At 34.8% G+C, this 26,416-nt stretch overlaps 1 protein-coding gene across 1 annotated transcript; it reads left to right on the top strand.

Moving 5' to 3' along the window:
- The first annotated feature begins 474 nt into the window (after positions 1–474).
- On the top strand, positions 475–26,396 carry LOC132947375 (uncharacterized). Its single transcript, XM_061017649.1, is given in 28 exon segments — positions 475–558; positions 629–961; positions 963–1,225; positions 2,502–2,608; positions 2,659–2,834; positions 2,836–3,098; positions 4,375–4,481; positions 4,532–4,707; positions 4,709–4,971; positions 6,248–6,354; positions 6,405–6,580; positions 6,582–6,844; positions 8,121–8,227; positions 8,278–8,453; positions 8,455–8,717; positions 9,994–10,100; positions 10,151–10,326; positions 10,328–10,590; positions 11,867–11,973; positions 12,024–12,199; positions 12,201–12,463; positions 13,740–13,846; positions 13,897–14,072; positions 14,074–14,336; positions 15,613–15,719; positions 15,770–15,945; positions 15,947–16,209; positions 25,928–26,396. Coding segments are annotated over 28 exon segments (5,517 nt in total).
- The last annotated feature ends 20 nt before the right edge of the window (positions 26,397–26,416 follow it).

Below are 26,416 nucleotides of genomic sequence, written 5' to 3'. Positions count from 1 at the left end.
ACTAATCACTAACTTACAATTAACTTACTCGCTCATGTTACACTTACTTTATACTACATACTTACCATAGACACTACACTTTACATAATGTATAACTTATTTCAATTTCGTTACTGCTGTCTCTGATTAGATATTGGTTTTTTTCTATTTCATTTATAATACCTATGCTCACAGCTAATAATTTCTATACATTATTTATTTTTTTGTGCATTTTGTGCGTACACTACTCCTATGTACAAAACTCAACTTCTAATTCAATATTTCTCATTTCATTTCAATTGAACACTAACACACGTGCCTAGAGTTAGAGTAATGAATTCTACGGATTACTTTTGTTTGTGTTTCTTATGTACTTAAATACACTTCAACTCAGTGTATTTAAACAAAACACTTTGTATTCTACATTGTAATACATTTTGCATTATGCTACTCTTTTTCATTTTTTTACACCACCACATTACTTTTGTTGACATTATGTGTGAGCATCAATTAAATAAGACTCTGTTGTTGACACTTCTGAGAACATCAACAATACACCAATGTATGCGCTACAAACATGTACCTACACAAGGATTAATCGATTTCAATTTTGTAAAATAAATCAGAAAACCGTGTTACTTTGTTACAGAACAATGCGAGAAGTGTGGGCTGGAGAAAACGCTCCCGGCAGAGATCCTCAGTTGCTTCCAAGGAGAGTGAGAATGCATTTTGTCGCCGACGGAAATGTGGACAGGAGTATTGTAGGGCCCGCCACTTTAAGTGCGAGGAAACAAGCCCGAATCATTTTTCTACATGCTGCAATAACGGTCTGATGGCCGTTTCAGGACCGCGTGTGTTGACACCTGCACCGCATTTACTACAGAGGTTGTTGGTTGAAGATTCGGTAGAAGGTAGACACTACCGAAATAACATCCGCCGGTATAACAACACTTTGGCATTTGCTGCTTTCTCCACCGACCTCAAACACACGGCGCTTGCCAGGTCGGGGACCGAATGTGTTCACTGTTCATGGGCAGGGATATTGGACAATAAGTAATGACTTGATCGGGAACGATCCTATCCAACGCAGATTCTGCCAGCTGTATTTCGTCGAATCCGGCGAGGCAAACCGGATTCGTAGGGACCAGCAGCAATTACTGCCTGCCGCACACCGTCTATTGCCAAGTGTACTCGAAGACTTAGACGGGCTGTTACGGGACATCAATCCATTCGCACAGGCTTTTGAGTAGGTAATATATTTAATTAATTTTACTGAACAATTCACATTTGCATTACACTACACTATAGACAAATCATGTTCACATTGACATTTAGTTTCTCAAAATCGGCTAGCAAGTACGCATGTCATTATTCCAATTACCAATTGTTATAATTAATTACACTATTTGATTAACCTTATCACAGTGTAGATTTACCTGCCTACTTAAACTAGGTATACATTTTGGTTGTGTATTTTTTACTTTGTTTGCATTCATACATTTTCAATTAGTTACAAATACTTACTTTAATAAGTAACTAGAAAAAGATAAATTCTTATTCGCAATCACAACACATTATTTCCTAAATATATTAACAATGTTCAGTCACAAATTAAAAGTTAATTTTATTTTGTTCATTTTCAGTTACGGATACAGATTAATTTCTCTTAAAAGTATTGATATACTTGGTAGGTACACGGAAAATTCTTTACATACACTGCTTTTTAATATATACTATGCTACATAAGTTTCTGATTGATGTCAAGTGCTGGTTCTCTATCCCAATAATTGTTGGTCAGCAATTACATATACTAGCGTCATTACGCTTCAATGTATGACAAAACGTTGGTGTTATACACTAGGTACACTATTTGCATTGTCACAACTCATTTTTTACTAATCACTAACTTACAATTAACTTACTCGCTCATGTTACACTTACTTTATACTACATACTTACCATAGACACTACACTTTACATAATGTATAACTTATTTCAATTTCGTTACTGCTGTCTCTGATTAGATATTGGTTTTTTTCTATTTCATTTATAATACCTATGCTCACAGCTAATAATTTCTATACATTATTTATTTTTTTGTGCATTTTGTGCGTACACTACTCCTATGTACAAAACTCAACTTCTAATTCAATATTTCTCATTTCATTTCAATTGAACACTAACACACGTGCCTAGAGTTAGAGTAATGAATTCTACGGATTACTTTTGTTTGTGTTTCTTATGTACTTAAATACACTTCAACTCAGTGTATTTAAACAAAACACTTTGTATTCTACATTGTAATACATTTTGCATTATGCTACTCTTTTTCATTTTTTTACACCACCACATTACTTTTGTTGACATTATGTGTGAGCATCAATTAAATAAGACTCTGTTGTTGACACTTCTGAGAACATCAACAATACACCAATGTATGCGCTACAAACATGTACCTACACAAGGATTAATCGATTTCAATTTTGTAAAATAAATCAGAAAACCGTGTTACTTTGTTACAGAACAATGCGAGAAGTGTGGGCTGGAGAAAACGCTCCCGGCAGAGATCCTCAGTTGCTTCCAAGGAGAGTGAGAATGCATTTTGTCGCCGACGGAAATGTGGACAGGAGTATTGTAGGGCCCGCCACTTTAAGTGCGAGGAAACAAGCCCGAATCATTTTTCTACATGCTGCAATAACGGTCTGATGGCCGTTTCAGGACCGCGTGTGTTGACACCTGCACCGCATTTACTACAGAGGTTGTTGGTTGAAGATTCGGTAGAAGGTAGACACTACCGAAATAACATCCGCCGGTATAACAACACTTTGGCATTTGCTGCTTTCTCCACCGACCTCAAACACACGGCGCTTGCCAGGTCGGGGACCGAATGTGTTCACTGTTCATGGGCAGGGATATTGGACAATAAGTAATGACTTGATCGGGAACGATCCTATCCAACGCAGATTCTGCCAGCTGTATTTCGTCGAATCCGGCGAGGCAAACCGGATTCGTAGGGACCAGCAGCAATTACTGCCTGCCGCACACCGTCTATTGCCAAGTGTACTCGAAGACTTAGACGGGCTGTTACGGGACATCAATCCATTCGCACAGGCTTTTGAGTAGGTAATATATTTAATTAATTTTACTGAACAATTCACATTTGCATTACACTACACTATAGACAAATCATGTTCACATTGACATTTAGTTTCTCAAAATCGGCTAGCAAGTACGCATGTCATTATTCCAATTACCAATTGTTATAATTAATTACACTATTTGATTAACCTTATCACAGTGTAGATTTACCTGCCTACTTAAACTAGGTATACATTTTGGTTGTGTATTTTTTACTTTGTTTGCATTCATACATTTTCAATTAGTTACAAATACTTACTTTAATAAGTAACTAGAAAAAGATAAATTCTTATTCGCAATCACAACACATTATTTCCTAAATATATTAACAATGTTCAGTCACAAATTAAAAGTTAATTTTATTTTGTTCATATTCAGTTACGGATACAGATTAATTTCTCTTAAAAGTATTGATATACTTGGTAGGTACACGGAAAATTCTTTACATACACTGCTTTTTAATATATACTATGCTACATAAGTTTCTGATTGATGTCAAGTGCTGGTTCTCTATCCCAATAATTGTTGGTCAGCAATTACATATACTAGCGTCATTACGCTTCAATGTATGACAAAACGTTGGTGTTATACACTAGGTACACTATTTGCATTGTCACAACTCATTTTTTACTAATCACTAACTTACAATTAACTTACTCGCTCATGTTACACTTACTTTATACTACATACTTACCATAGACACTACACTTTAAATAATGTATAACTTATTTCAATTTCGTTACTGCTGTCTCTGATTAGATATTGGTTTTTTTCTATTTCATTTATAATACCTATGCTCACAGCTAATAATTTCTATACATTATTTATTTTTTTGTGCATTTTGTGCGTACACTACTCCTATGTACAAAACTCAACTTCTAATTCAATATTTCTCATTTCATTTCAATTGAACACTAACACACGTGCCTAGAGTTAGAGTAATGAATTCTACGGATTACTTTTGTTTGTGTTTCTTATGTACTTAAATACACTTCAACTCAGTGTATTTAAACAAAACACTTTGTATTCTACATTGTAATACATTTTGCATTATGCTACTCTTTTTCATTTTTTTACACCACCACATTACTTTTGTTGACATTATGTGTGAGCATCAATTAAATAAGACTCTGTTGTTGACACTTCTGAGAACATCAACAATACACCAATGTATGCGCTACAAACATGTACCTACACAAGGATTAATCGATTTCAATTTTGTAAAATAAATCAGAAAACCGTGTTACTTTGTTACAGAACAATGCGAGAAGTGTGGGCTGGAGAAAACGCTCCCGGCAGAGATCCTCAGTTGCTTCCAAGGAGAGTGAGAATGCATTTTGTCGCCGACGGAAATGTGGACAGGAGTATTGTAGGGCCCGCCACTTTAAGTGCGAGGAAACAAGCCCGAATCATTTTTCTACATGCTGCAATAACGGTCTGATGGCCGTTTCAGGACCGCGTGTGTTGACACCTGCACCGCATTTACTACAGAGGTTGTTGGTTGAAGATTCGGTAGAAGGTAGACACTACCGAAATAACATCCGCCGGTATAACAACACTTTGGCATTTGCTGCTTTCTCCACCGACCTCAAACACACGGCGCTTGCCAGGTCGGGGACCGAATGTGTTCACTGTTCATGGGCAGGGATATTGGACAATAAGTAATGACTTGATCGGGAACGATCCTATCCAACGCAGATTCTGCCAGCTGTATTTCGTCGAATCCGGCGAGGCAAACCGGATTCGTAGGGACCAGCAGCAATTACTGCCTGCCGCACACCGTCTATTGCCAAGTGTACTCGAAGACTTAGACGGGCTGTTACGGGACATCAATCCATTCGCACAGGCTTTTGAGTAGGTAATATATTTAATTAATTTTACTGAACAATTCACATTTGCATTACACTACACTATAGACAAATCATGTTCACATTGACATTTAGTTTCTCAAAATCGGCTAGCAAGTACGCATGTCATTATTCCAATTACCAATTGTTATAATTAATTACACTATTTGATTAACCTTATCACAGTGTAGATTTACCTGCCTACTTAAACTAGGTATACATTTTGGTTGTGTATTTTTTACTTTGTTTGCATTCATACATTTTCAATTAGTTACAAATACTTACTTTAATAAGTAACTAGAAAAAGATAAATTCTTATTCGCAATCACAACACATTATTTCCTAAATATATTAACAATGTTCAGTCACAAATTAAAAGTTAATTTTATTTTGTTCATTTTCAGTTACGGATACAGATTAATTTCTCTTAAAAGTATTGATATACTTGGTAGGTACACGGAAAATTCTTTACATACACTGCTTTTTAATATATACTATGCTACATAAGTTTCTGATTGATGTCAAGTGCTGGTTCTCTATCCCAATAATTGTTGGTCAGCAATTACATATACTAGCGTCATTACGCTTCAATGTATGACAAAACGTTGGTGTTATACACTAGGTACACTATTTGCATTGTCACAACTCATTTTTTACTAATCACTAACTTACAATTAACTTACTCGCTCATGTTACACTTACTTTATACTACATACTTACCATAGACACTACACTTTACATAATGTATAACTTATTTCAATTTCGTTACTGCTGTCTCTGATTAGATATTGGTTTTTTTCTATTTCATTTATAATACCTATGCTCACAGCTAATAATTTCTATACATTATTTATTTTTTTGTGCATTTTGTGCGTACACTACTCCTATGTACAAAACTCAACTTCTAATTCAATATTTCTCATTTCATTTCAATTGAACACTAACACACGTGCCTAGAGTTAGAGTAATGAATTCTACGGATTACTTTTGTTTGTGTTTCTTATGTACTTAAATACACTTCAACTCAGTGTATTTAAACAAAACACTTTGTATTCTACATTGTAATACATTTTGCATTATGCTACTCTTTTTCATTTTTTTACACCACCACATTACTTTTGTTGACATTATGTGTGAGCATCAATTAAATAAGACTCTGTTGTTGACACTTCTGAGAACATCAACAATACACCAATGTATGCGCTACAAACATGTACCTACACAAGGATTAATCAATTTCAATTTTGTAAAATAAATCAGAAAACCGTGTTACTTTGTTACAGAACAATGCGAGAAGTGTGGGCTGGAGAAAACGCTCCCGGCAGAGATCCTCAGTTGCTTCCAAGGAGAGTGAGAATGCATTTTGTCGCCGACGGAAATGTGGACAGGAGTATTGTAGGGCCCGCCACTTTAAGTGCGAGGAAACAAGCCCGAATCATTTTTCTACATGCTGCAATAACGGTCTGATGGCCGTTTCAGGACCGCGTGTGTTGACACCTGCACCGCATTTACTACAGAGGTTGTTGGTTGAAGATTCGGTAGAAGGTAGACACTACCGAAATAACATCCGCCGGTATAACAACACTTTGGCATTTGCTGCTTTCTCCACCGACCTCAAACACACGGCGCTTGCCAGGTCGGGGACCGAATGTGTTCACTGTTCATGGGCAGGGATATTGGACAATAAGTAATGACTTGATCGGGAACGATCCTATCCAACGCAGATTCTGCCAGCTGTATTTCGTCGAATCCGGCGAGGCAAACCGGATTCGTAGGGACCAGCAGCAATTACTGCCTGCCGCACACCGTCTATTGCCAAGTGTACTCGAAGACTTAGACGGGCTGTTACGGGACATCAATCCATTCGCACAGGCTTTTGAGTAGGTAATATATTTAATTAATTTTACTGAACAATTCACATTTGCATTACACTACACTATAGACAAATCATGTTCACATTGACATTTAGTTTCTCAAAATCGGCTAGCAAGTACGCATGTCATTATTCCAATTACCAATTGTTATAATTAATTACACTATTTGATTAACCTTATCACAGTGTAGATTTACCTGCCTACTTAAACTAGGTATACATTTTGGTTGTGTATTTTTTACTTTGTTTGCATTCATACATTTTCAATTAGTTACAAATACTTACTTTAATAAGTAACTAGAAAAAGATAAATTCTTATTCGCAATCACAACACATTATTTCCTAAATATATTAACAATGTTCAGTCACAAATTAAAAGTTAATTTTATTTTGTTCATTTTCAGTTACGGATACAGATTAATTTCTCTTAAAAGTATTGATATACTTGGTAGGTACACGGAAAATTCTTTACATACACTGCTTTTTAATATATACTATGCTACATAAGTTTCTGATTGATGTCAAGTGCTGGTTCTCTATCCCAATAATTGTTGGTCAGCAATTACATATACTAGCGTCATTACGCTTCAATGTATGACAAAACGTTGGTGTTATACACTAGGTACACTATTTGCATTGTCACAACTCATTTTTTACTAATCACTAACTTACAATTAACTTACTCGCTCATGTTACACTTACTTTATACTACATACTTACCATAGACACTACACTTTACATAATGTATAACTTATTTCAATTTCGTTACTGCTGTCTCTGATTAGATATTGGTTTTTTTCTATTTCATTTATAATACCTATGCTCACAGCTAATAATTTCTATACATTATTTATTTTTTTGTGCATTTTGTGCGTACACTACTCCTATGTACAAAACTCAACTTCTAATTCAATATTTCTCATTTCATTTCAATTGAACACTAACACACGTGCCTAGAGTTAGAGTAATGAATTCTACGGATTACTTTTGTTTGTGTTTCTTATGTACTTAAATACACTTCAACTCAGTGTATTTAAACAAAACACTTTGTATTCTACATTGTAATACATTTTGCATTATGCTACTCTTTTTCATTTTTTTACACCACCACATTACTTTTGTTGACATTATGTGTGAGCATCAATTAAATAAGACTCTGTTGTTGACACTTCTGAGAACATCAACAATACACCAATGTATGCGCTACAAACATGTACCTACACAAGGATTAATCAATTTCAATTTTGTAAAATAAATCAGAAAACCGTGTTACTTTGTTACAGAACAATGCGAGAAGTGTGGGCTGGAGAAAACGCTCCCGGCAGAGATCCTCAGTTGCTTCCAAGGAGAGTGAGAATGCATTTTGTCGCCGACGGAAATGTGGACAGGAGTATTGTAGGGCCCGCCACTTTAAGTGCGAGGAAACAAGCCCGAATCATTTTTCTACATGCTGCAATAACGGTCTGATGGCCGTTTCAGGACCGCGTGTGTTGACACCTGCACCGCATTTACTACAGAGGTTGTTGGTTGAAGATTCGGTAGAAGGTAGACACTACCGAAATAACATCCGCCGGTATAACAACACTTTGGCATTTGCTGCTTTCTCCACCGACCTCAAACACACGGCGCTTGCCAGGTCGGGGACCGAATGTGTTCACTGTTCATGGGCAGGGATATTGGACAATAAGTAATGACTTGATCGGGAACGATCCTATCCAACGCAGATTCTGCCAGCTGTATTTCGTCGAATCCGGCGAGGCAAACCGGATTCGTAGGGACCAGCAGCAATTACTGCCTGCCGCACACCGTCTATTGCCAAGTGTACTCGAAGACTTAGACGGGCTGTTACGGGACATCAATCCATTCGCACAGGCTTTTGAGTAGGTAATATATTTAATTAATTTTACTGAACAATTCACATTTGCATTACACTACACTATAGACAAATCATGTTCACATTGACATTTAGTTTCTCAAAATCGGCTAGCAAGTACGCATGTCATTATTCCAATTACCAATTGTTATAATTAATTACACTATTTGATTAACCTTATCACAGTGTAGATTTACCTGCCTACTTAAACTAGGTATACATTTTGGTTGTGTATTTTTTACTTTGTTTGCATTCATACATTTTCAATTAGTTACAAATACTTACTTTAATAAGTAACTAGAAAAAGATAAATTCTTATTCGCAATCACAACACATTATTTCCTAAATATATTAACAATGTTCAGTCACAAATTAAAAGTTAATTTTATTTTGTTCATATTCAGTTACGGATACAGATTAATTTCTCTTAAAAGTATTGATATACTTGGTAGGTACACGGAAAATTCTTTACATACACTGCTTTTTAATATATACTATGCTACATAAGTTTCTGATTGATGTCAAGTGCTGGTTCTCTATCCCAATAATTGTTGGTCAGCAATTACATATACTAGCGTCATTACGCTTCAATGTATGACAAAACGTTGGTGTTATACACTAGGTACACTATTTGCATTGTCACAACTCATTTTTTACTAATCACTAACTTACAATTAACTTACTCGCTCATGTTACACTTACTTTATACTACATACTTACCATAGACACTACACTTTACATAATGTATAACTTATTTCAATTTCGTTACTGCTGTCTCTGATTAGATATTGGTTTTTTTCTATTTCATTTATAATACCTATGCTCACAGCTAATAATTTCTATACATTATTTATTTTTTTGTGCATTTTGTGCGTACACTACTCCTATGTACAAAACTCAACTTCTAATTCAATATTTCTCATTTCATTTCAATTGAACACTAACACACGTGCCTAGAGTTAGAGTAATGAATTTTACGGATTACTTTTGTTTGTGTTTCTTATGTACTTAAATACACTTCAACTCAGTGTATTTAAACAAAACACTTTGTATTCTACATTGTAATACATTTTGCATTATGCTACTCTTTTTCATTTTTTTACACCACCACATTACTTTTGTTGACATTATGTGTGAGCATCAATTAAATAAGACTCTGTTGTTGACACTTCTGAGAACATCAACAATACACCAATGTATGCGCTACAAACATGTACCTACACAAGGATTAATCAATTTCAATTTTGTAAAATAAATCAGAAAACCGTGTTACTTTGTTACAGAACAATGCGAGAAGTGTGGGCTGGAGAAAACGCTCCCGGCAGAGATCCTCAGTTGCTTCCAAGGAGAGTGAGAATGCATTTTGTCGCCGACGGAAATGTGGACAGGAGTATTGTAGGGCCCGCCACTTTAAGTGCGAGGAAACAAGCCCGAATCATTTTTCTACATGCTGCAATAACGGTCTGATGGCCGTTTCAGGACCGCGTGTGTTGACACCTGCACCGCATTTACTACAGAGGTTGTTGGTTGAAGATTCGGTAGAAGGTAGACACTACCGAAATAACATCCGCCGGTATAACAACACTTTGGCATTTGCTGCTTTCTCCACCGACCTCAAACACACGGCGCTTGCCAGGTCGGGGACCGAATGTGTTCACTGTTCATGGGCAGGGATATTGGACAATAAGTAATGACTTGATCGGGAACGATCCTATCCAACGCAGATTCTGCCAGCTGTATTTCGTCGAATCCGGCGAGGCAAACCGGATTCGTAGGGACCAGCAGCAATTACTGCCTGCCGCACACCGTCTATTGCCAAGTGTACTCGAAGACTTAGACGGGCTGTTACGGGACATCAATCCATTCGCACAGGCTTTTGAGTAGGTAATATATTTAATTAATTTTACTGAACAATTCACATTTGCATTACACTACACTATAGACAAATCATGTTCACATTGACATTTAGTTTCTCAAAATCGGCTAGCAAGTACGCATGTCATTATTCCAATTACCAATTGTTATAATTAATTACACTATTTGATTAACCTTATCACAGTGTAGATTTACCTGCCTACTTAAACTAGGTATACATTTTGGTTGTGTATTTTTTACTTTGTTTGCATTCATACATTTTCAATTAGTTACAAATACTTACTTTAATAAGTAACTAGAAAAAGATAAATTCTTATTCGCAATCACAACACATTATTTCCTAAATATATTAACAATGTTCAGTCACAAATTAAAAGTTAATTTTATTTTGTTCATATTCAGTTACGGATACAGATTAATTTCTCTTAAAAGTATTGATATACTTGGTAGGTACACGGAAAATTCTTTACATACACTGCTTTTTAATATATACTATGCTACATAAGTTTCTGATTGATGTCAAGTGCTGGTTCTCTATCCCAATAATTGTTGGTCAGCAATTACATATACTAGCGTCATTACGCTTCAATGTATGACAAAACGTTGGTGTTATACACTAGGTACACTATTTGCATTGTCACAACTCATTTTTTACTAATCACTAACTTACAATTAACTTACTCGCTCATGTTACACTTACTTTATACTACATACTTACCATAGACACTACACTTTACATAATGTATAACTTATTTCAATTTCGTTACTGCTGTCTCTGATTAGATATTGGTTTTTTTCTATTTCATTTATAATACCTATGCTCACAGCTAATAATTTCTATACATTATTTATTTTTTTGTGCATTTTGTGCGTACACTACTCCTATGTACAAAACTCAACTTCTAATTCAATATTTCTCATTTCATTTCAATTGAACACTAACACACGTGCCTAGAGTTAGAGTAATGAATTCTACGGATTACTTTTGTTTGTGTTTCTTATGTACTTAAATACACTTCAACTCAGTGTATTTAAACAAAACACTTTGTATTCTACATTGTAATACATTTTGCATTATGCTACTCTTTTTCATTTTTTTACACCACCACATTACTTTTGTTGACATTATGTGTGAGCATCAATTAAATAAGACTCTGTTGTTGACACTTCTGAGAACATCAACAATACACCAATGTATGCGCTACAAACATGTACCTACACAAGGATTAATCGATTTCAATTTTGTAAAATAAATCAGAAAACCGTGTTACTTTGTTACAGAACAATGCGAGAAGTGTGGGCTGGAGAAAACGCTCCCGGCAGAGATCCTCAGTTGCTTCCAAGGAGAGTGAGAATGCATTTTGTCGCCGACGGAAATGTGGACAGGAGTATTGTAGGGCCCGCCACTTTAAGTGCGAGGAAACAAGCCCGAATCATTTTTCTACATGCTGCAATAACGGTCTGATGGCCGTTTCAGGACCGCGTGTGTTGACACCTGCACCGCATTTACTACAGAGGTTGTTGGTTGAAGATTCGGTAGAAGGTAGACACTACCGAAATAACATCCGCCGGTATAACAACACTTTGGCATTTGCTGCTTTCTCCACCGACCTCAAACACACGGCGCTTGCCAGGTCGGGGACCGAATGTGTTCACTGTTCATGGGCAGGGATATTGGACAATAAGTAATGACTTGATCGGGAACGATCCTATCCAACGCAGATTCTGCCAGCTGTATTTCGTCGAATCCGGCGAGGCAAACCGGATTCGTAGGGACCAGCAGCAATTACTGCCTGCCGCACACCGTCTATTGCCAAGTGTACTCGAAGACTTAGACGGGCTGTTACGGGACATCAATCCATTCGCACAGGCTTTTGAGTAGGTAATATATTTAATTAATTTTACTGAACAATTCACATTTGCATTACACTACACTATAGACAAATCATGTTCACATTGACATTTAGTTTCTCAAAATCGGCTAGCAAGTACGCATGTCATTATTCCAATTACCAATTGTTATAATTAATTACACTATTTGATTAACCTTATCACAGTGTAGATTTACCTGCCTACTTAAACTAGGTATACATTTTGGTTGTGTATTTTTTACTTTGTTTGCATTCATACATTTTCAATTAGTTACAAATACTTACTTTAATAAGTAACTAGAAAAAGATAAATTCTTATTCGCAATCACAACACATTATTTCCTAAATATATTAACAATGTTCAGTCACAAATTAAAAGTTAATTTTATTTTGTTCATATTCAGTTACGGATACAGATTAATTTCTCTTAAAAGTATTGATATACTTGGTAGGTACACGGAAAATTCTTTACATACACTGCTTTTTAATATATACTATGCTACATAAGTTTCTGATTGATGTCAAGTGCTGGTTTTCTATCCCAATAATTGTTGGTCAGCAATTACATATACTAGCGTCATTACGCTTCAATGTATGACAAAACGTTGGTGTTATACACTAGGTACACTATTTGCATTGTCACAACTCATTTTTTACTAATCACTAACTTACAATTAACTTACTCGCTCATGTTACACTTACTTTATACTACATACTTACCATAGACACTACACTTTACATAATGTATAACTTATTTCAATTTCGTTACTGCTGTCTCTGATTAGATATTGGTTTTTTTCTATTTCATTTATAATACCTATGCTCACAGCTAATAATTTCTATACATTATTTATTTTTTTGTGCATTTTGTGCGTACACTACTCCTATGTACAAAACTCAACTTCTAATTCAATATTTCTCATTTCATTTCAATTGAACACTAACACACGTGCCTAGAGTTAGAGTAATGAATTCTACGGATTACTTTTGTTTGTGTTTCTTATGTACTTAAATACACTTCAACTCAGTGTATTTAAACAAAACACTTTGTATTCTACATTGTAATACATTTTGCATTATGCTACTCTTTTTCATTTTTTTACACCACCACATTACTTTTGTTGACATTATGTGTGAGCATCAATTAAATAAGACTCTGTTGTTGACACTTCTGAGAACATCAACAATACACCAATGTATGCGCTACAAACATGTACCTACACAAGGATTAATCGATTTCAATTTTGTAAAATAAATCAGAAAACCGTGTTACTTTGTTACAGAACAATGCGAGAAGTGTGGGCTGGAGAAAACGCTCCCGGCAGAGATCCTCAGTTGCTTCCAAGGAGAGTGAGAATGCATTTTGTCGCCGACGGAAATGTGGACAGGAGTATTGTAGGGCCCGCCACTTTAAGTGCGAGGAAACAAGCCCGAATCATTTTTCTACATGCTGCAATAACGGTCTGATGGCCGTTTCAGGACCGCGTGTGTTGACACCTGCACCGCATTTACTACAGAGGTTGTTGGTTGAAGATTCGGTAGAAGGTAGACACTACCGAAATAACATCCGCCGGTATAACAACACTTTGGCATTTGCTGCTTTCTCCACCGACCTCAAACACACGGCGCTTGCCAGGTCGGGGACCGAATGTGTTCACTGTTCATGGGCAGGGATATTGGACAATAAGTAATGACTTGATCGGGAACGATCCTATCCAACGCAGATTCTGCCAGCTGTATTTCGTCGAATCCGGCGAGGCAAACCGGATTCGTAGGGACCAGCAGCAATTACTGCCTGCCGCACACCGTCTATTGCCAAGTGTACTCGAAGACTTAGACGGGCTGTTACGGGACATCAATCCATTCGCACAGGCTTTTGAGTAGGTAATATATTTAATTAATTTTACTGAACAATTCACATTTGCATTACACTACACTATAGACAAATCATGTTCACATTGACATTTAGTTTCTCAAAATCGGCTAGCAAGTACGCATGTCATTATTCCAATTACCAATTGTTATAATTAATTACACTATTTGATTAACCTTATCACAGTGTAGATTTACCTGCCTACTTAAACTAGGTATACATTTTGGTTGTGTATTTTTTACTTTGTTTGCATTCATACATTTTCAATTAGTTACAAATACTTACTTTAATAAGTAACTAGAAAAAGATAAATTCTTATTCGCAATCACAACACATTATTTCCTAAATATATTAACAATGTTCAGTCACAAATTAAAAGTTAATTTTATTTTGTTCATATTCAGTTACGGATACAGATTAATTTCTCTTAAAATTATTGATATACTTGGTAGGTACACGGAAAATTCTTTACATACACTGCTTTTTAATATATACTATGCTACATAAGTTTCTGATTGATGTCAAGTGCTGGTTCTCTATCCCAATAATTGTTGGTCAGCAATTACATATACTAGCGTCATTACGCTTCAATGTATGACAAAACGTTGGTGTTATACACTAGGTACACTATTTGCATTGTCACAACTCATTTTTTACTAATCACTAACTTACAATTAACTTACTCGCTCATGTTACACTTACTTTATACTACATACTTACCATAGACACTACACTTTACATAATGTATAACTTATTTCAATTTCGTTACTGCTGTCTCTGATTAGATATTGGTTTTTTTCTATTTCATTTATAATACCTATGCTCACAGCTAATAATTTCTATACATTATTTATTTTTTTGTGCATTTTGTGCGTACACTACTCCTATGTACAAAACTCAACTTCTAATTCAATATTTCTCATTTCATTTCAATTGAACACTAACACACGTGCCTAGAGTTAGAGTAATGAATTCTACGGATTACTTTTGTTTGTGTTTCTTATGTACTTAAATACACTTCAACTCAGTGTATTTAAACAAAACACTTTGTATTCTACATTGTAATACATTTTGCATTATGCTACTCTTTTTCATTTTTTTACACCACCACATTACTTTTGTTGACATTATGTGTGAGCATCAATTAAATAAGACTCTGTTGTTGACACTTCTGAGAACATCAACAATACACCAATGTATGCGCTACAAACATGTACCTACACAAGGATTAATCAATTTCAATTTTGTAAAATAAATCAGAAAACCGTGTTACTTTGTTACAGAACAATGCGAGAAGTGTGGGCTGGAGAAAACGCTCCCGGCAGAGATCCTCAGTTGCTTCCAAGGAGAGTGAGAATGCATTTTGTCGCCGACGGAAATGTGGACAGGAGTATTGTAGGGCCCGCCACTTTAAGTGCGAGGAAACAAGCCCGAATCATTTTTCTACATGCTGCAATAACGGTCTGATGGCCGTTTCAGGACCGCGTGTGTTGACACCTGCACCGCATTTACTACAGAGGTTGTTGGTTGAAGATTCGGTAGAAGGTAGACACTACCGAAATAACATCCGCCGGTATAACAACACTTTGGCATTTGCTGCTTTCTCCACCGACCTCAAACACACGGCGCTTGCCAGGTCGGGGACCGAATGTGTTCACTGTTCATGGGCAGGGATATTGGACAATAAGTAATGACTTGATCGGGAACGATCCTATCCAACGCAGATTCTGCCAGCTGTATTTCGTCGAATCCGGCGAGGCAAACCGGATTCGTAGGGACCAGCAGCAATTACTGCCTGCCGCACACCGTCTATTGCCAAGTGTACTCGAAGACTTAGACGGGCTGTTACGGGACATCAATCCATTCGCACAGGCTTTTGAGTAGGTAATATATTTAATTAATTTTACTGAACAATTCACATTTGCATTACACTACACTATAGACAAATCATGTTCACATTGACATTTAGTTTCTCAAAATCGGCTAGCAAGTACGCATGTCATTATTCCAATTACCAATTGTTATAATTAATTACACTATTTGATTAACCTTATCACAGTGTAGATTTACCTGCCTACTTAAACTAGGTATACATTTTGGTTGTGTATTTTTTACTTTGTTTGCATTCATACATTTTCAATTAGTTACAAATACTTACTTTAATAAGTAACTAGAAAAAGATAAATTCTTATTCGCAATCACAACACATTATTTCCTAAATATATTAACAATGTTCAGTCACAAATTAAAAGTTAATTTTATTTTGTTCATTTTCAGTTACGGATACAGATTAATTTCTCTTAAAAGTATTGATATACTTGGTAGGTACACGGAAAATTCTTTACATACACTGCTTTTTAATATATACTATGCTACATAAGTTTCTGATTAATGTCAAGTGCTGGTTCTCTATCCCAATAATTGTTGGTCAGCAATTACATATACTAGCGTCATTACGCTTCAATGTATGACAAAACATTGGTGTTATACACTAGGTACACTATTTGCATTGTCACAACTCATTTTTTACTAATCACTAACTTACAATTAACTTACTCGCTCATGTTACACTTACTTTATACTACATACTTACCATAGACACTACACTTTACATAATGTATAACTTATTTCAATTTCGTTACTGCTGTCTCTGATTAGATATTGGTTTTTTTCTATTTCATTTATAATACCTATGCTCACAGCTAATAATTTCTATACATTATTTATTTTTTTGTGCATTTTGTGCGTACACTACTCCTATGTACAAAACTCAACTTCTAATTCAATATTTCTCATTTCATTTCAATTGAACACTAACACACGTGCCTAGAGTTAGGTCCATTTCCTTGGCCCCCCCACTTGAGAAATTCAGGAATCCGACCACGCCAATCGTTTGTGCCCTGTTTGTGCCGTTTGTGCCCTGTGGTCCCACGTTTGTGCCCCCCTCCCAACCAGATTTATACCGTGGGGGGCCAACGAAACGGGAGTCCCCCCACTTGAGAAATTCAGGAATCCGACCACGCCAATCGTTTGTGCCCTGTTTGTGCCGTTTGTGCCCGGTGGTCCCACGTTTGTGCCCCCCTCCCGACCAGATTTATACCGAGGGGGGGCCAACGAAACGGGAGCCCCCCAACTTGAGAAATTCAGGAATCCGACCACGCCAATCGTTTGTGCCCTGTTTGTGCCGTTTGTGCCCGGTGGTCCCACGTTTGTGCCGTTATGTTTAGTCAAAAAAATCTATAATTTGATAAAAAATAATATTTGAAAAATCTATTCTATAATTAAAAAATCTTAATTTTTAAAATAAGTCTATATTTAATGGAAAATCTATGTTGAATAAAAATCATCTTCTTAAAATCTCATAAAATATCGTTGTTTAATAAAAAAAATTGATTTTGATTAAAAATCAATATTAAATAATCATATATATATATATATATATATATATTTAATTAAAAAAACCATTCAATTCTTGTAGATCATGTTCAGTGAATTTTTTATTGTGAAGACAGGAAGACTTAGTGTTTTCTTGTTTTTTTGTTTACGATGCATTATAATATTGATTAATATATATAATCAGTACCTGTATCAGCGATATTAATAATTCATATAGCTAGTACTTACCAACACTATTTTAGTGTTATTTGAATCCTATAATATCTAGGTATGGTGTGATCATAGACAAAGGTACCAGGATTAACTACTAGTGCTATAGAAGGTTCAAGGTACTGGTCACGAAAACGCGTGTATGATTCTAGCGCCTCCGGTGGCGTTTTCTGTTAGGTAGGGCTATAGTATTTTAGATAGCTCTAACGAAAAAACGCCACCGGAGGCGCTAGAATCATCTGATCGTTTTTGTGACCCGTACTATAAACACCGCTTCGTGTCGCATTATCACACTCCGATTTCTAATCTATTTTTAGTGAAACGTTAATTTTTCAAGGAAGATTATTCTCTGAAATAAATCAAGTGGCTCTATATTTACAATCGTCCACTATTTTTGGTAAGTACCTACATAATGTGATAATAATTATAGATTATAATATACATATCATATAAAATAATCTAATGAAATCTATTTTATTAAATTGCAAAACACTATATTGTCATGATAGAGAATAGAGATTGAACTCATATTACCTACCAGATTAAATGTAGTATCTATTTAATGTTTATATATTTACAAATTTCATAATAATGAATAATGTACCTATTTTAATTAAAGTTTGATTAATTAACGAATTGTATAAAATCTATGATAGGTATACCTAATAAGGCATATTATAACAATAGTATAGATATGTAGAATAGTTTAAATTTAGTCATGCAGGTGCATTGATTTATGACATATCATTACATCACTAAAGAAATGTATAAGTAACTTAACAGTTATACTTATAAGATTGTATTGAAATTATTTAATTAAGGTAACAGTTGTATATTTTCGAAAACTAGTTTGTGGCAAATATACTAATTTTCAAATTCCTCATCATTTTCTACTATTCAAGGAGTGCCCTGTGGCGATACATTCAATTTTTCAAATGAAAATCCCCCTTTTATACTGTAAATTATTTAGTGGGTGATTATCATGCAAATCTATCTAAATAAAAATTCTTATAAATAGTTTCTGAGTTATTTAAATGTTCATAATAAAGATAAAGACCCCCAAATCTACTTAACCTATATAGGGCATAGACATATTATTATGCTTTGTACTTTGACCCTGTCCTATCGTAGCTATTTTCAATATTGTTTCTTTTTGAGTTTCAATTATAATTTTAATAACAAGATATTATACTGCTGTATGATTTCAATATCAACAGATTATCGTGCTCAAATAATTATAGTTAGAATAAATTTGGCAACGTTGGAAAAAAAACAAAAAAAAAGCATTCTCAATCGTGTTACCAAAAATAACCTTTCAATCGTATCGTTCTCGATCGTATTTTACCGATGATAATAAATAAAGATGAGATCTTCATTTTGTTTTAAACTATGGATACTAAATTCTTTAAATTGGTAAATGATAGCCAATTAAGTTTTCTTTTTTTTCAGTGTATAAAATAAACATAAAACGGTTTTTTTTGGTACACGGTTTAGGTTACGTATTCTAAAGCTGTGGTTACGAATGGTTATGAATCGGTTACTAAATTTGGTAGTTAATTCATTTGTTTTGTTTTTTTAATTTCTGAGAGGGCGGGGATTGTGCAGGAATTCCGGGATCAACAAGTATAGTGCAACCCATTTTTTGACAATAAGCAATTAATTAAAAATCTGTTGATGAAAATTAAAAGTTCCATTTCGATAGCATGTATATTTTCGATTTTTCCAATTTTCTTATATACCCAAATTATTTTGCGGATAATTTGCGTAATTTTGCGGACTAATTTTCAATTTTTGCGGACTAAATGTTTTTAAGCAAATCAAAAAAAAAACGATTGACATGCTGGTGGAATTTCGCATAGGTACATTAAAAAAATTCACCAAATTCATTAGAGTGAATACTGGTGAAATATGACTTTTTTTTTATTTTTTGCAAAGTTTTTATGTGATCGTTAAAAAAATTTATCCTCAAAAATTAAAAATTAGTCCGCAAAATTGAGCGAATTATCAGAAAATTAACGTATATATCAAAATTGGAAAAAATCGGAAATGTACATGCTGTCAAAATGGAGCTAAAATTAAATCATACTATTGGAATGAATGAATGATATATTTAGTTCGGCAACCTCTAAACGCATACCAATTTTTATTTTTTTTTAATATTATAACCATGAGATCACCCATTTAAACGAATATTTTTTATTTTAGGTATGGTATTGCAGTTTTAGTTTATAGTATTATCAAATACATAATGCCTAAGAAATTAGTAATATCATTTGACGATTTAAAGGAAGCAATTTTACGCATAAATGCATCTGACTATTTTGACGATAAGAACCGCCTTCATCCTCGTAGTCATGATATCTGGAATTTACTCTCTACGTCGTTGAATCACAAAATGAACTCCAAATATCTTCACACTTATGTAAAGGCAAATAGGGGTAATATTTTACAAGCCATTCGCGACTCTTTAGTTAAAAATAATGAAAATTTAAATTGCGTTGATTATGAGGGTTCTCAGTTAGATAAGGATTTTCATTCAAATACTGATTCTCAATCAGATAATGATTTTAATACCATAAAATTCAATATAACATTATCGTCGAAGGAATGGGATCAAATCTGCCCAAAGTCTGTGGTATATTATAATAATTCGTATCGTATGAATTCTGGTAGAACATATACAGTACTACAACCTGGACAATGGACTCCTTTAATAAATGAACATGTTTATGAACAAATAAAAATAAATTGTAAATTGGTATATAAGCGTGCCAAAATTTATAAAGATGGGACTTTTTATTTGGTAATGGATGGTTCGTGTTCTGAGTGCAATAGTACATTTAAAGGTTTAATGGACAAAAAGCCACACGAAAATTCTAGAGCCATAATAAACTGTACATATTCTGGAAATTTTGAGTCATGTTTAGGTGGAGGTAAAAGAAAACTAATTGGAAGTGCAAGGTCAAAGGCTTTAAAACAGCTTGTAGATTTGAATCAAACAGCATCTTTCATTCGTAGAAATGAAGCAAGTCGTTTGATGAATTTTGGAGACAAAGAGCCAAGTCATTTACCTTCACTTAATGCATTGCGTGTTCTTAAATCTAAAGCTATTAAAAAAGAGCAAGAACATGATGACTCCATATTGAGTTTATCTATTTTAAAAAACGATATTCCCTATTCCACAATAATTAGAGATATTGGTTACGACAGATTTTTTGTCCATTATTGGTCAACAATTCAGATGAATGCTTATCGGCAATACGCGAAACAATCAAAAACTCCATTAATTTCCATTGATGCTACCGGAGGTGTAGTTAGAAAGCCGGTACTTATCTCAGGGAGGAAATGCAGTGCAATTTTTTTGTATGAAATTGCTTTACACAATGGACAAAGTCAATTTCCTGTAGCTCATATGTTGTCCGAAAGACATGACAATAACAGTATATCACATTGGTTGATGCAATGGACCCGCGATGGCGCTCCATCACCGAAAATTGTTGTGACTGACCAGTCTATAGCACTAATGTCTGCATGTGTACGTTCGTTTACCCAGTATTCAAATTTAACAACATATTTAGAAGTGTGTTCCTCATTAGTTCTAACCCCAGGTAAATATTCTATCCCAAATTGTTTTATACGGAATGATATAGCACATATTATGAAACTTATAACAAGTTGGAATGAATTTAAAGGACTAACATATAGAATAAAAAATTTTTATTTGCGAGCTATTGGTTTAATTATTTCTTGTACCAACTTTAATGATGCAAAAAAAATACTGGAACTAATTTTTATTATTGCCTTGAATGAAACTGATGGGTCAAATATAGTGACCGGTAAAGCGAATAAATGTGATGTTGCCAAAACATATTTGAAAAATAGAATTGCCAATGATGAGTTTATGTTAGATATTATTCAAGAAAATGACCATGAACATATTGATAAACATGTAGAAAATATAGACGAAGAAATTCTAGACCATTTTCATTCTGGTTATAAATCACAAATGTTTAAAGTTATTTCTGATATTTATAATGAGTGCGTAATTGAAGCTAAAGAAAAAAACGATGAAGGTACACATGATAATATGCATTTTAACGAACCACTAGCCAAAAAATTGAAAGACTTTTGTAAGTTTATTCCTATCTGGTCTGCAGTTATGGTATCTATTTTTAAATATGGCAAAACCACTGAAAGTAGTGCTTCGAGTGAAAGTCTATTTAATGATTTGAAAAATCGAATTTTCAATCATAAGACTCTACCATTAAGAATAGATGACTTTATTAAAACGCATATTAAATCAGTCGAGGGGTCTATTATTCTATCTGAGTCAAGAAATATAAGTTCTACAGTTCATCAAATACAACCAAATAATGAAGATTTGATTCAGCCAAATTACGACACTGTAAATTTATGTCCAGCTTGCAAAAACGGTGATTTTCCAAGTGATGCTCATAAATGTATTATTTGTAGTGCCAATGTCCATGTATTAGATGAATGTTCTGTGTCGGTAGGTAATGAGGAAGGCTATGGTGAAAAACGAAAATGTATTGGATGTCACACATCCAATATATCTAATATTAATGCAATTAATGAAGATTTAATTTTGGAAAATTGGGGCAACGAAGCTTTGGTACCAGAAAAAAAAAGAAAAAAGAAGAACTACTTAGATAAAGATCCTACAATAGTTTTATATAATGACCAAAGTCAAACCAAAAGTATTGTTATTGGAATTTTACAAAATGGGTCGTTATCAAAATTATCTCCAGTTTTAATTAACAATAAACATTTTGTGGTAACAAATACATGTGCATTCGATTCGATAGTACATGCACTATGTGTCAGCATGTGTGATAGTCCGCTTTATAATCAGTTTATAAATAGTAAAAAAGAAGATTTATTATTATTCAACTTAGTTTGTAATGCTCTTCGAGATGGTGTCAATGTCCAGACGTATAAAAAACGAGCCATCATTTTAGAAAGTATCACAGATAAAGAAAATATCCTAAAATCCAGTTATATTTATCATATAAATTCAGAAACTACCATAGAACTTCTAATACAAAAATTGTTTAAAGATTATCCTTCACGCATAATTACAAGAAACTGTGAAAACTGTCCAGCCAAGAGCTTTTTTAGTACATTTTTAATTTCCAATATAGACAAAATACAAAATGTACAATCATCTATACAGTCTGAAGAAGAAAATTGTTATATGTGTGGAAAAATCATCGAGAATAATTTAAGGTAACATATCTGATAAGAATAAATGTATTTTTATGTTAATATAAAATTATAATTGTTATATTTTATTGTCTTTTATGTGTTTTAGGTATGGTTATCATATTTTCGTTCTTACAAAAAAACTTATTGATTATAGTAAAGTAAGCTCATCTAATTACGCTCAAGGAATATCATGCAAACTTGATTCAATTCAAAAAATGTTAAGCATACAAGGAAAATCATACAAACTTCGAGGAGCTATTGAATTAAAAAGAGGTATTTTTTAAAATGTTGAATGTTTTGACTGTGATATGTTATGGTATGAAGTTTTGAAACAAAATAAATTGATTTATTCAAAAATAATTTTCTAAACGATCTACAAAGGCGTTAGTGTGATATTTGAAAAAATAGTTAACTAGAAAATGAATACCTGTCTAAATAACTTGTTGGTATATTCTTGTTTCTTTTTTAACTAGAAAAATTATCCAAAACTCATTACCTAACTTTGGAGTATTAACTAAACTATAGGTTTTTATTAAATCTGATCATAATATCATACCTAACTTGATTTTAGGTATAAGCAGTGAGAAAACGGGCCACATGTTATTTCATTCTTTTCGGGAAGCGCAGAACCAATGGCAAATGTTTGATGACATGCAGAAGACAGTTGTAAGAAACAGGCCAAATAAGACTGTAAACTGCGAGATGTTATTATATACCTTGTAATAATATTTTATATTTGTATTTTTATTTGATTTTATATTGTTAAAAGACTAACATTAAAGGTATTTTTTAAATTTAATAAATGCAGTACTTATAAATGTTTTTATCCACTTTTTTGATACATAATATTAATTGCAAAGCTGTGCATATAATTTGCGTGGATTAAAGCAAAATTAGGGATACGTAGGTACCATAATATCTACATAAGACATACAAGAATCGATTAATCGTTTAACTAGTTTGTTCTTTAAAAAGGTGATCACTCAAATGTATACAAATATAAATAGGTATACAACAGAAAATTATGTAACAATAAGTGGTTGTATAAAATAATATTGACCGCAAAGTGAAAGTGGTATTATTGTGACACTTCAAATAACACTAAAATAGTGTTGGTAAGTACTAGCTATATGAATTATTAATATCGCTGATACATGTACTGATTATATATATTAATCAATATTATAATGCATCGTAAACAAAAAAACAAGAAAACACTAAGTCTTCCTGTCTTCACAATAAAAAATTCACTGAACATGATCTACAAGAATTTAATGGGTTTTTTAATTAAATATATATATATATATATATATATGATTATTTAATATTGATTTTTAATCAAAATCAATTTTTTTTATTAAACAACGATATTTTATGAGATTTTAAGAAGATGATTTTTATTCAACATAGATTTTCCATTAAATATAGACTTATTTTATAAAATTAAGATTTTTTAATTATAGAATAGATTTTTCAAATATTATTTTTTATCAAATTATAGATTTTTTTGACTAAACATAACGGCACAAACGTGGGACCACCGGGCACAAACGGCACAAACAGGGCACAAACGATTGGCGTGGTCGGATTCCTGAATTTCTCAAGTTGGGGGGCTCCCGTTTCGTTGGCCCCCCCTCGGTATAAATCTGGTCGGGAGGGGGGCACAAACGTGGGACCACCGGGCACAAACGGCACAAACAGGGCACAAACGATTGGCGTGGTCGGATTCCTGAATTTCTCAAGTGGGGGGGCTCCCGTTTCGTTGGCCCCCCTCGGTATAAATCTGGTTGGGAGGGGGGCACAAACGTGGGACCACAGGGCACAAACGGCACAAACAGGGCACAAACGATTGGCGTGGTCGGATTCCTGAATTTCTCAAGTTGGGGGGCTCCCGTTTCGTTGGCCCCCCCTCGGTATAAATCTGGTCGGGAGGGGGGCACAAACGTGGGACCACCGGGCACAAACGGCACAAACAGGGCACAAACGATTGGCGTGGTCGGATTCCTGAATTTCTCAAGTTGGGGGGCTCCCGTTTCGTTGGCCCCCCCTCGGTATAAATCTGGTCGGGAGGGGGGCACAAACGTGGGACCACCGGGCACAAACGGCACAAACAGGGCACAAACGATTGGCGTGGTCGGATTCCTGAATTTCTCAAGTTGGGGGGCTCCCGTTTCGTTGGCCCCCCCTCGGTATAAATCTGGTCGGGAGGGGGGCACAAACGTGGGACCACCGGGCACAAACGGCACAAACAGGGCACAAACGATTGGCGTGGTCGGATTCCTGAATTTCTCAAGTTGGGGGGCTCCCGTTTCGTTGGCCCCCCTCGGTATAAATCTGGTCGGGAGGGGGGCACAAACGTGGGACCACAGGGCACAAACGATTGGCGTGGTCGGATACCTGAATTTCACAAGTGGGGGGGCCAAGGAAATGGACCTCCTAGAGTTAGAGTAATGAATTCTACGGATTACTTTTGTTTGTGTTTCTTATGTACTTAAATACACTTCAACTCAGTGTATTTAAACAAAACACTTTGTATTCTACATTGTAATACATTTTGCATTATGCTACTCTTTTTCATTTTTTTACACCACCACATTACTTTTGTTGACATTATGTGTGAGCATCAATTAAATAAGACTCTGTTGTTGACACTTCTGAGAACATCAACAATACACCAATGTATGCGCTACAAACATGTACCTACACAAGGATTAATCGATTTCAATTTTGTAAAATAAATCAGAAAACCGTGTTACTTTGTTACAGAACAATGCGAGAAGTGTGGGCTGGAGAAAACGCTCCCGGCAGAGATCCTCAGTTGCTTCCAAGGAGAGTGAGAATGCATTTTGTCGCCGACGGAAATGTGGACAGGAGACGATACAACCCACCGCCTGAAACGGTTAACGAAGTCGCAGTATTGTTTGTCGGTGATGACGGTCAACCGTTAACAAACGTCGATCTGGTCATTCACGACTGGAATCCGATTGACCCGCAACATCGTCGGCTACAGACCATACCAGCCGGCTCTTCAAACGCGGATCCAATGCTGTATCCCCTACTCTTTCCACGAGGAGACCTCGGTTGGCATCAACGCTTGCTACAAAAGGGCCTTCGCCGTACCCCTGTTCGAAATCGGAACAGTATCAGGGAGTATACTTGCTATCGTCTTGCTATTCGTTACAATGGCAACAACGACACAATCAACGATACAATGAGTTTATTACATAATGGTTGATTTCTGTTGCAACAGTTTGT

This window comes from Metopolophium dirhodum, chromosome 1, assembly GCF_019925205.1.
Source record: "Metopolophium dirhodum isolate CAU chromosome 1, ASM1992520v1, whole genome shotgun sequence".
NCBI classification, from domain to species: domain Eukaryota; kingdom Metazoa; phylum Arthropoda; class Insecta; order Hemiptera; family Aphididae; genus Metopolophium; species Metopolophium dirhodum.
Note: the sequence above shows the minus strand (reverse complement) of the source record. Positions and strands in the feature narration are given on the sequence as shown.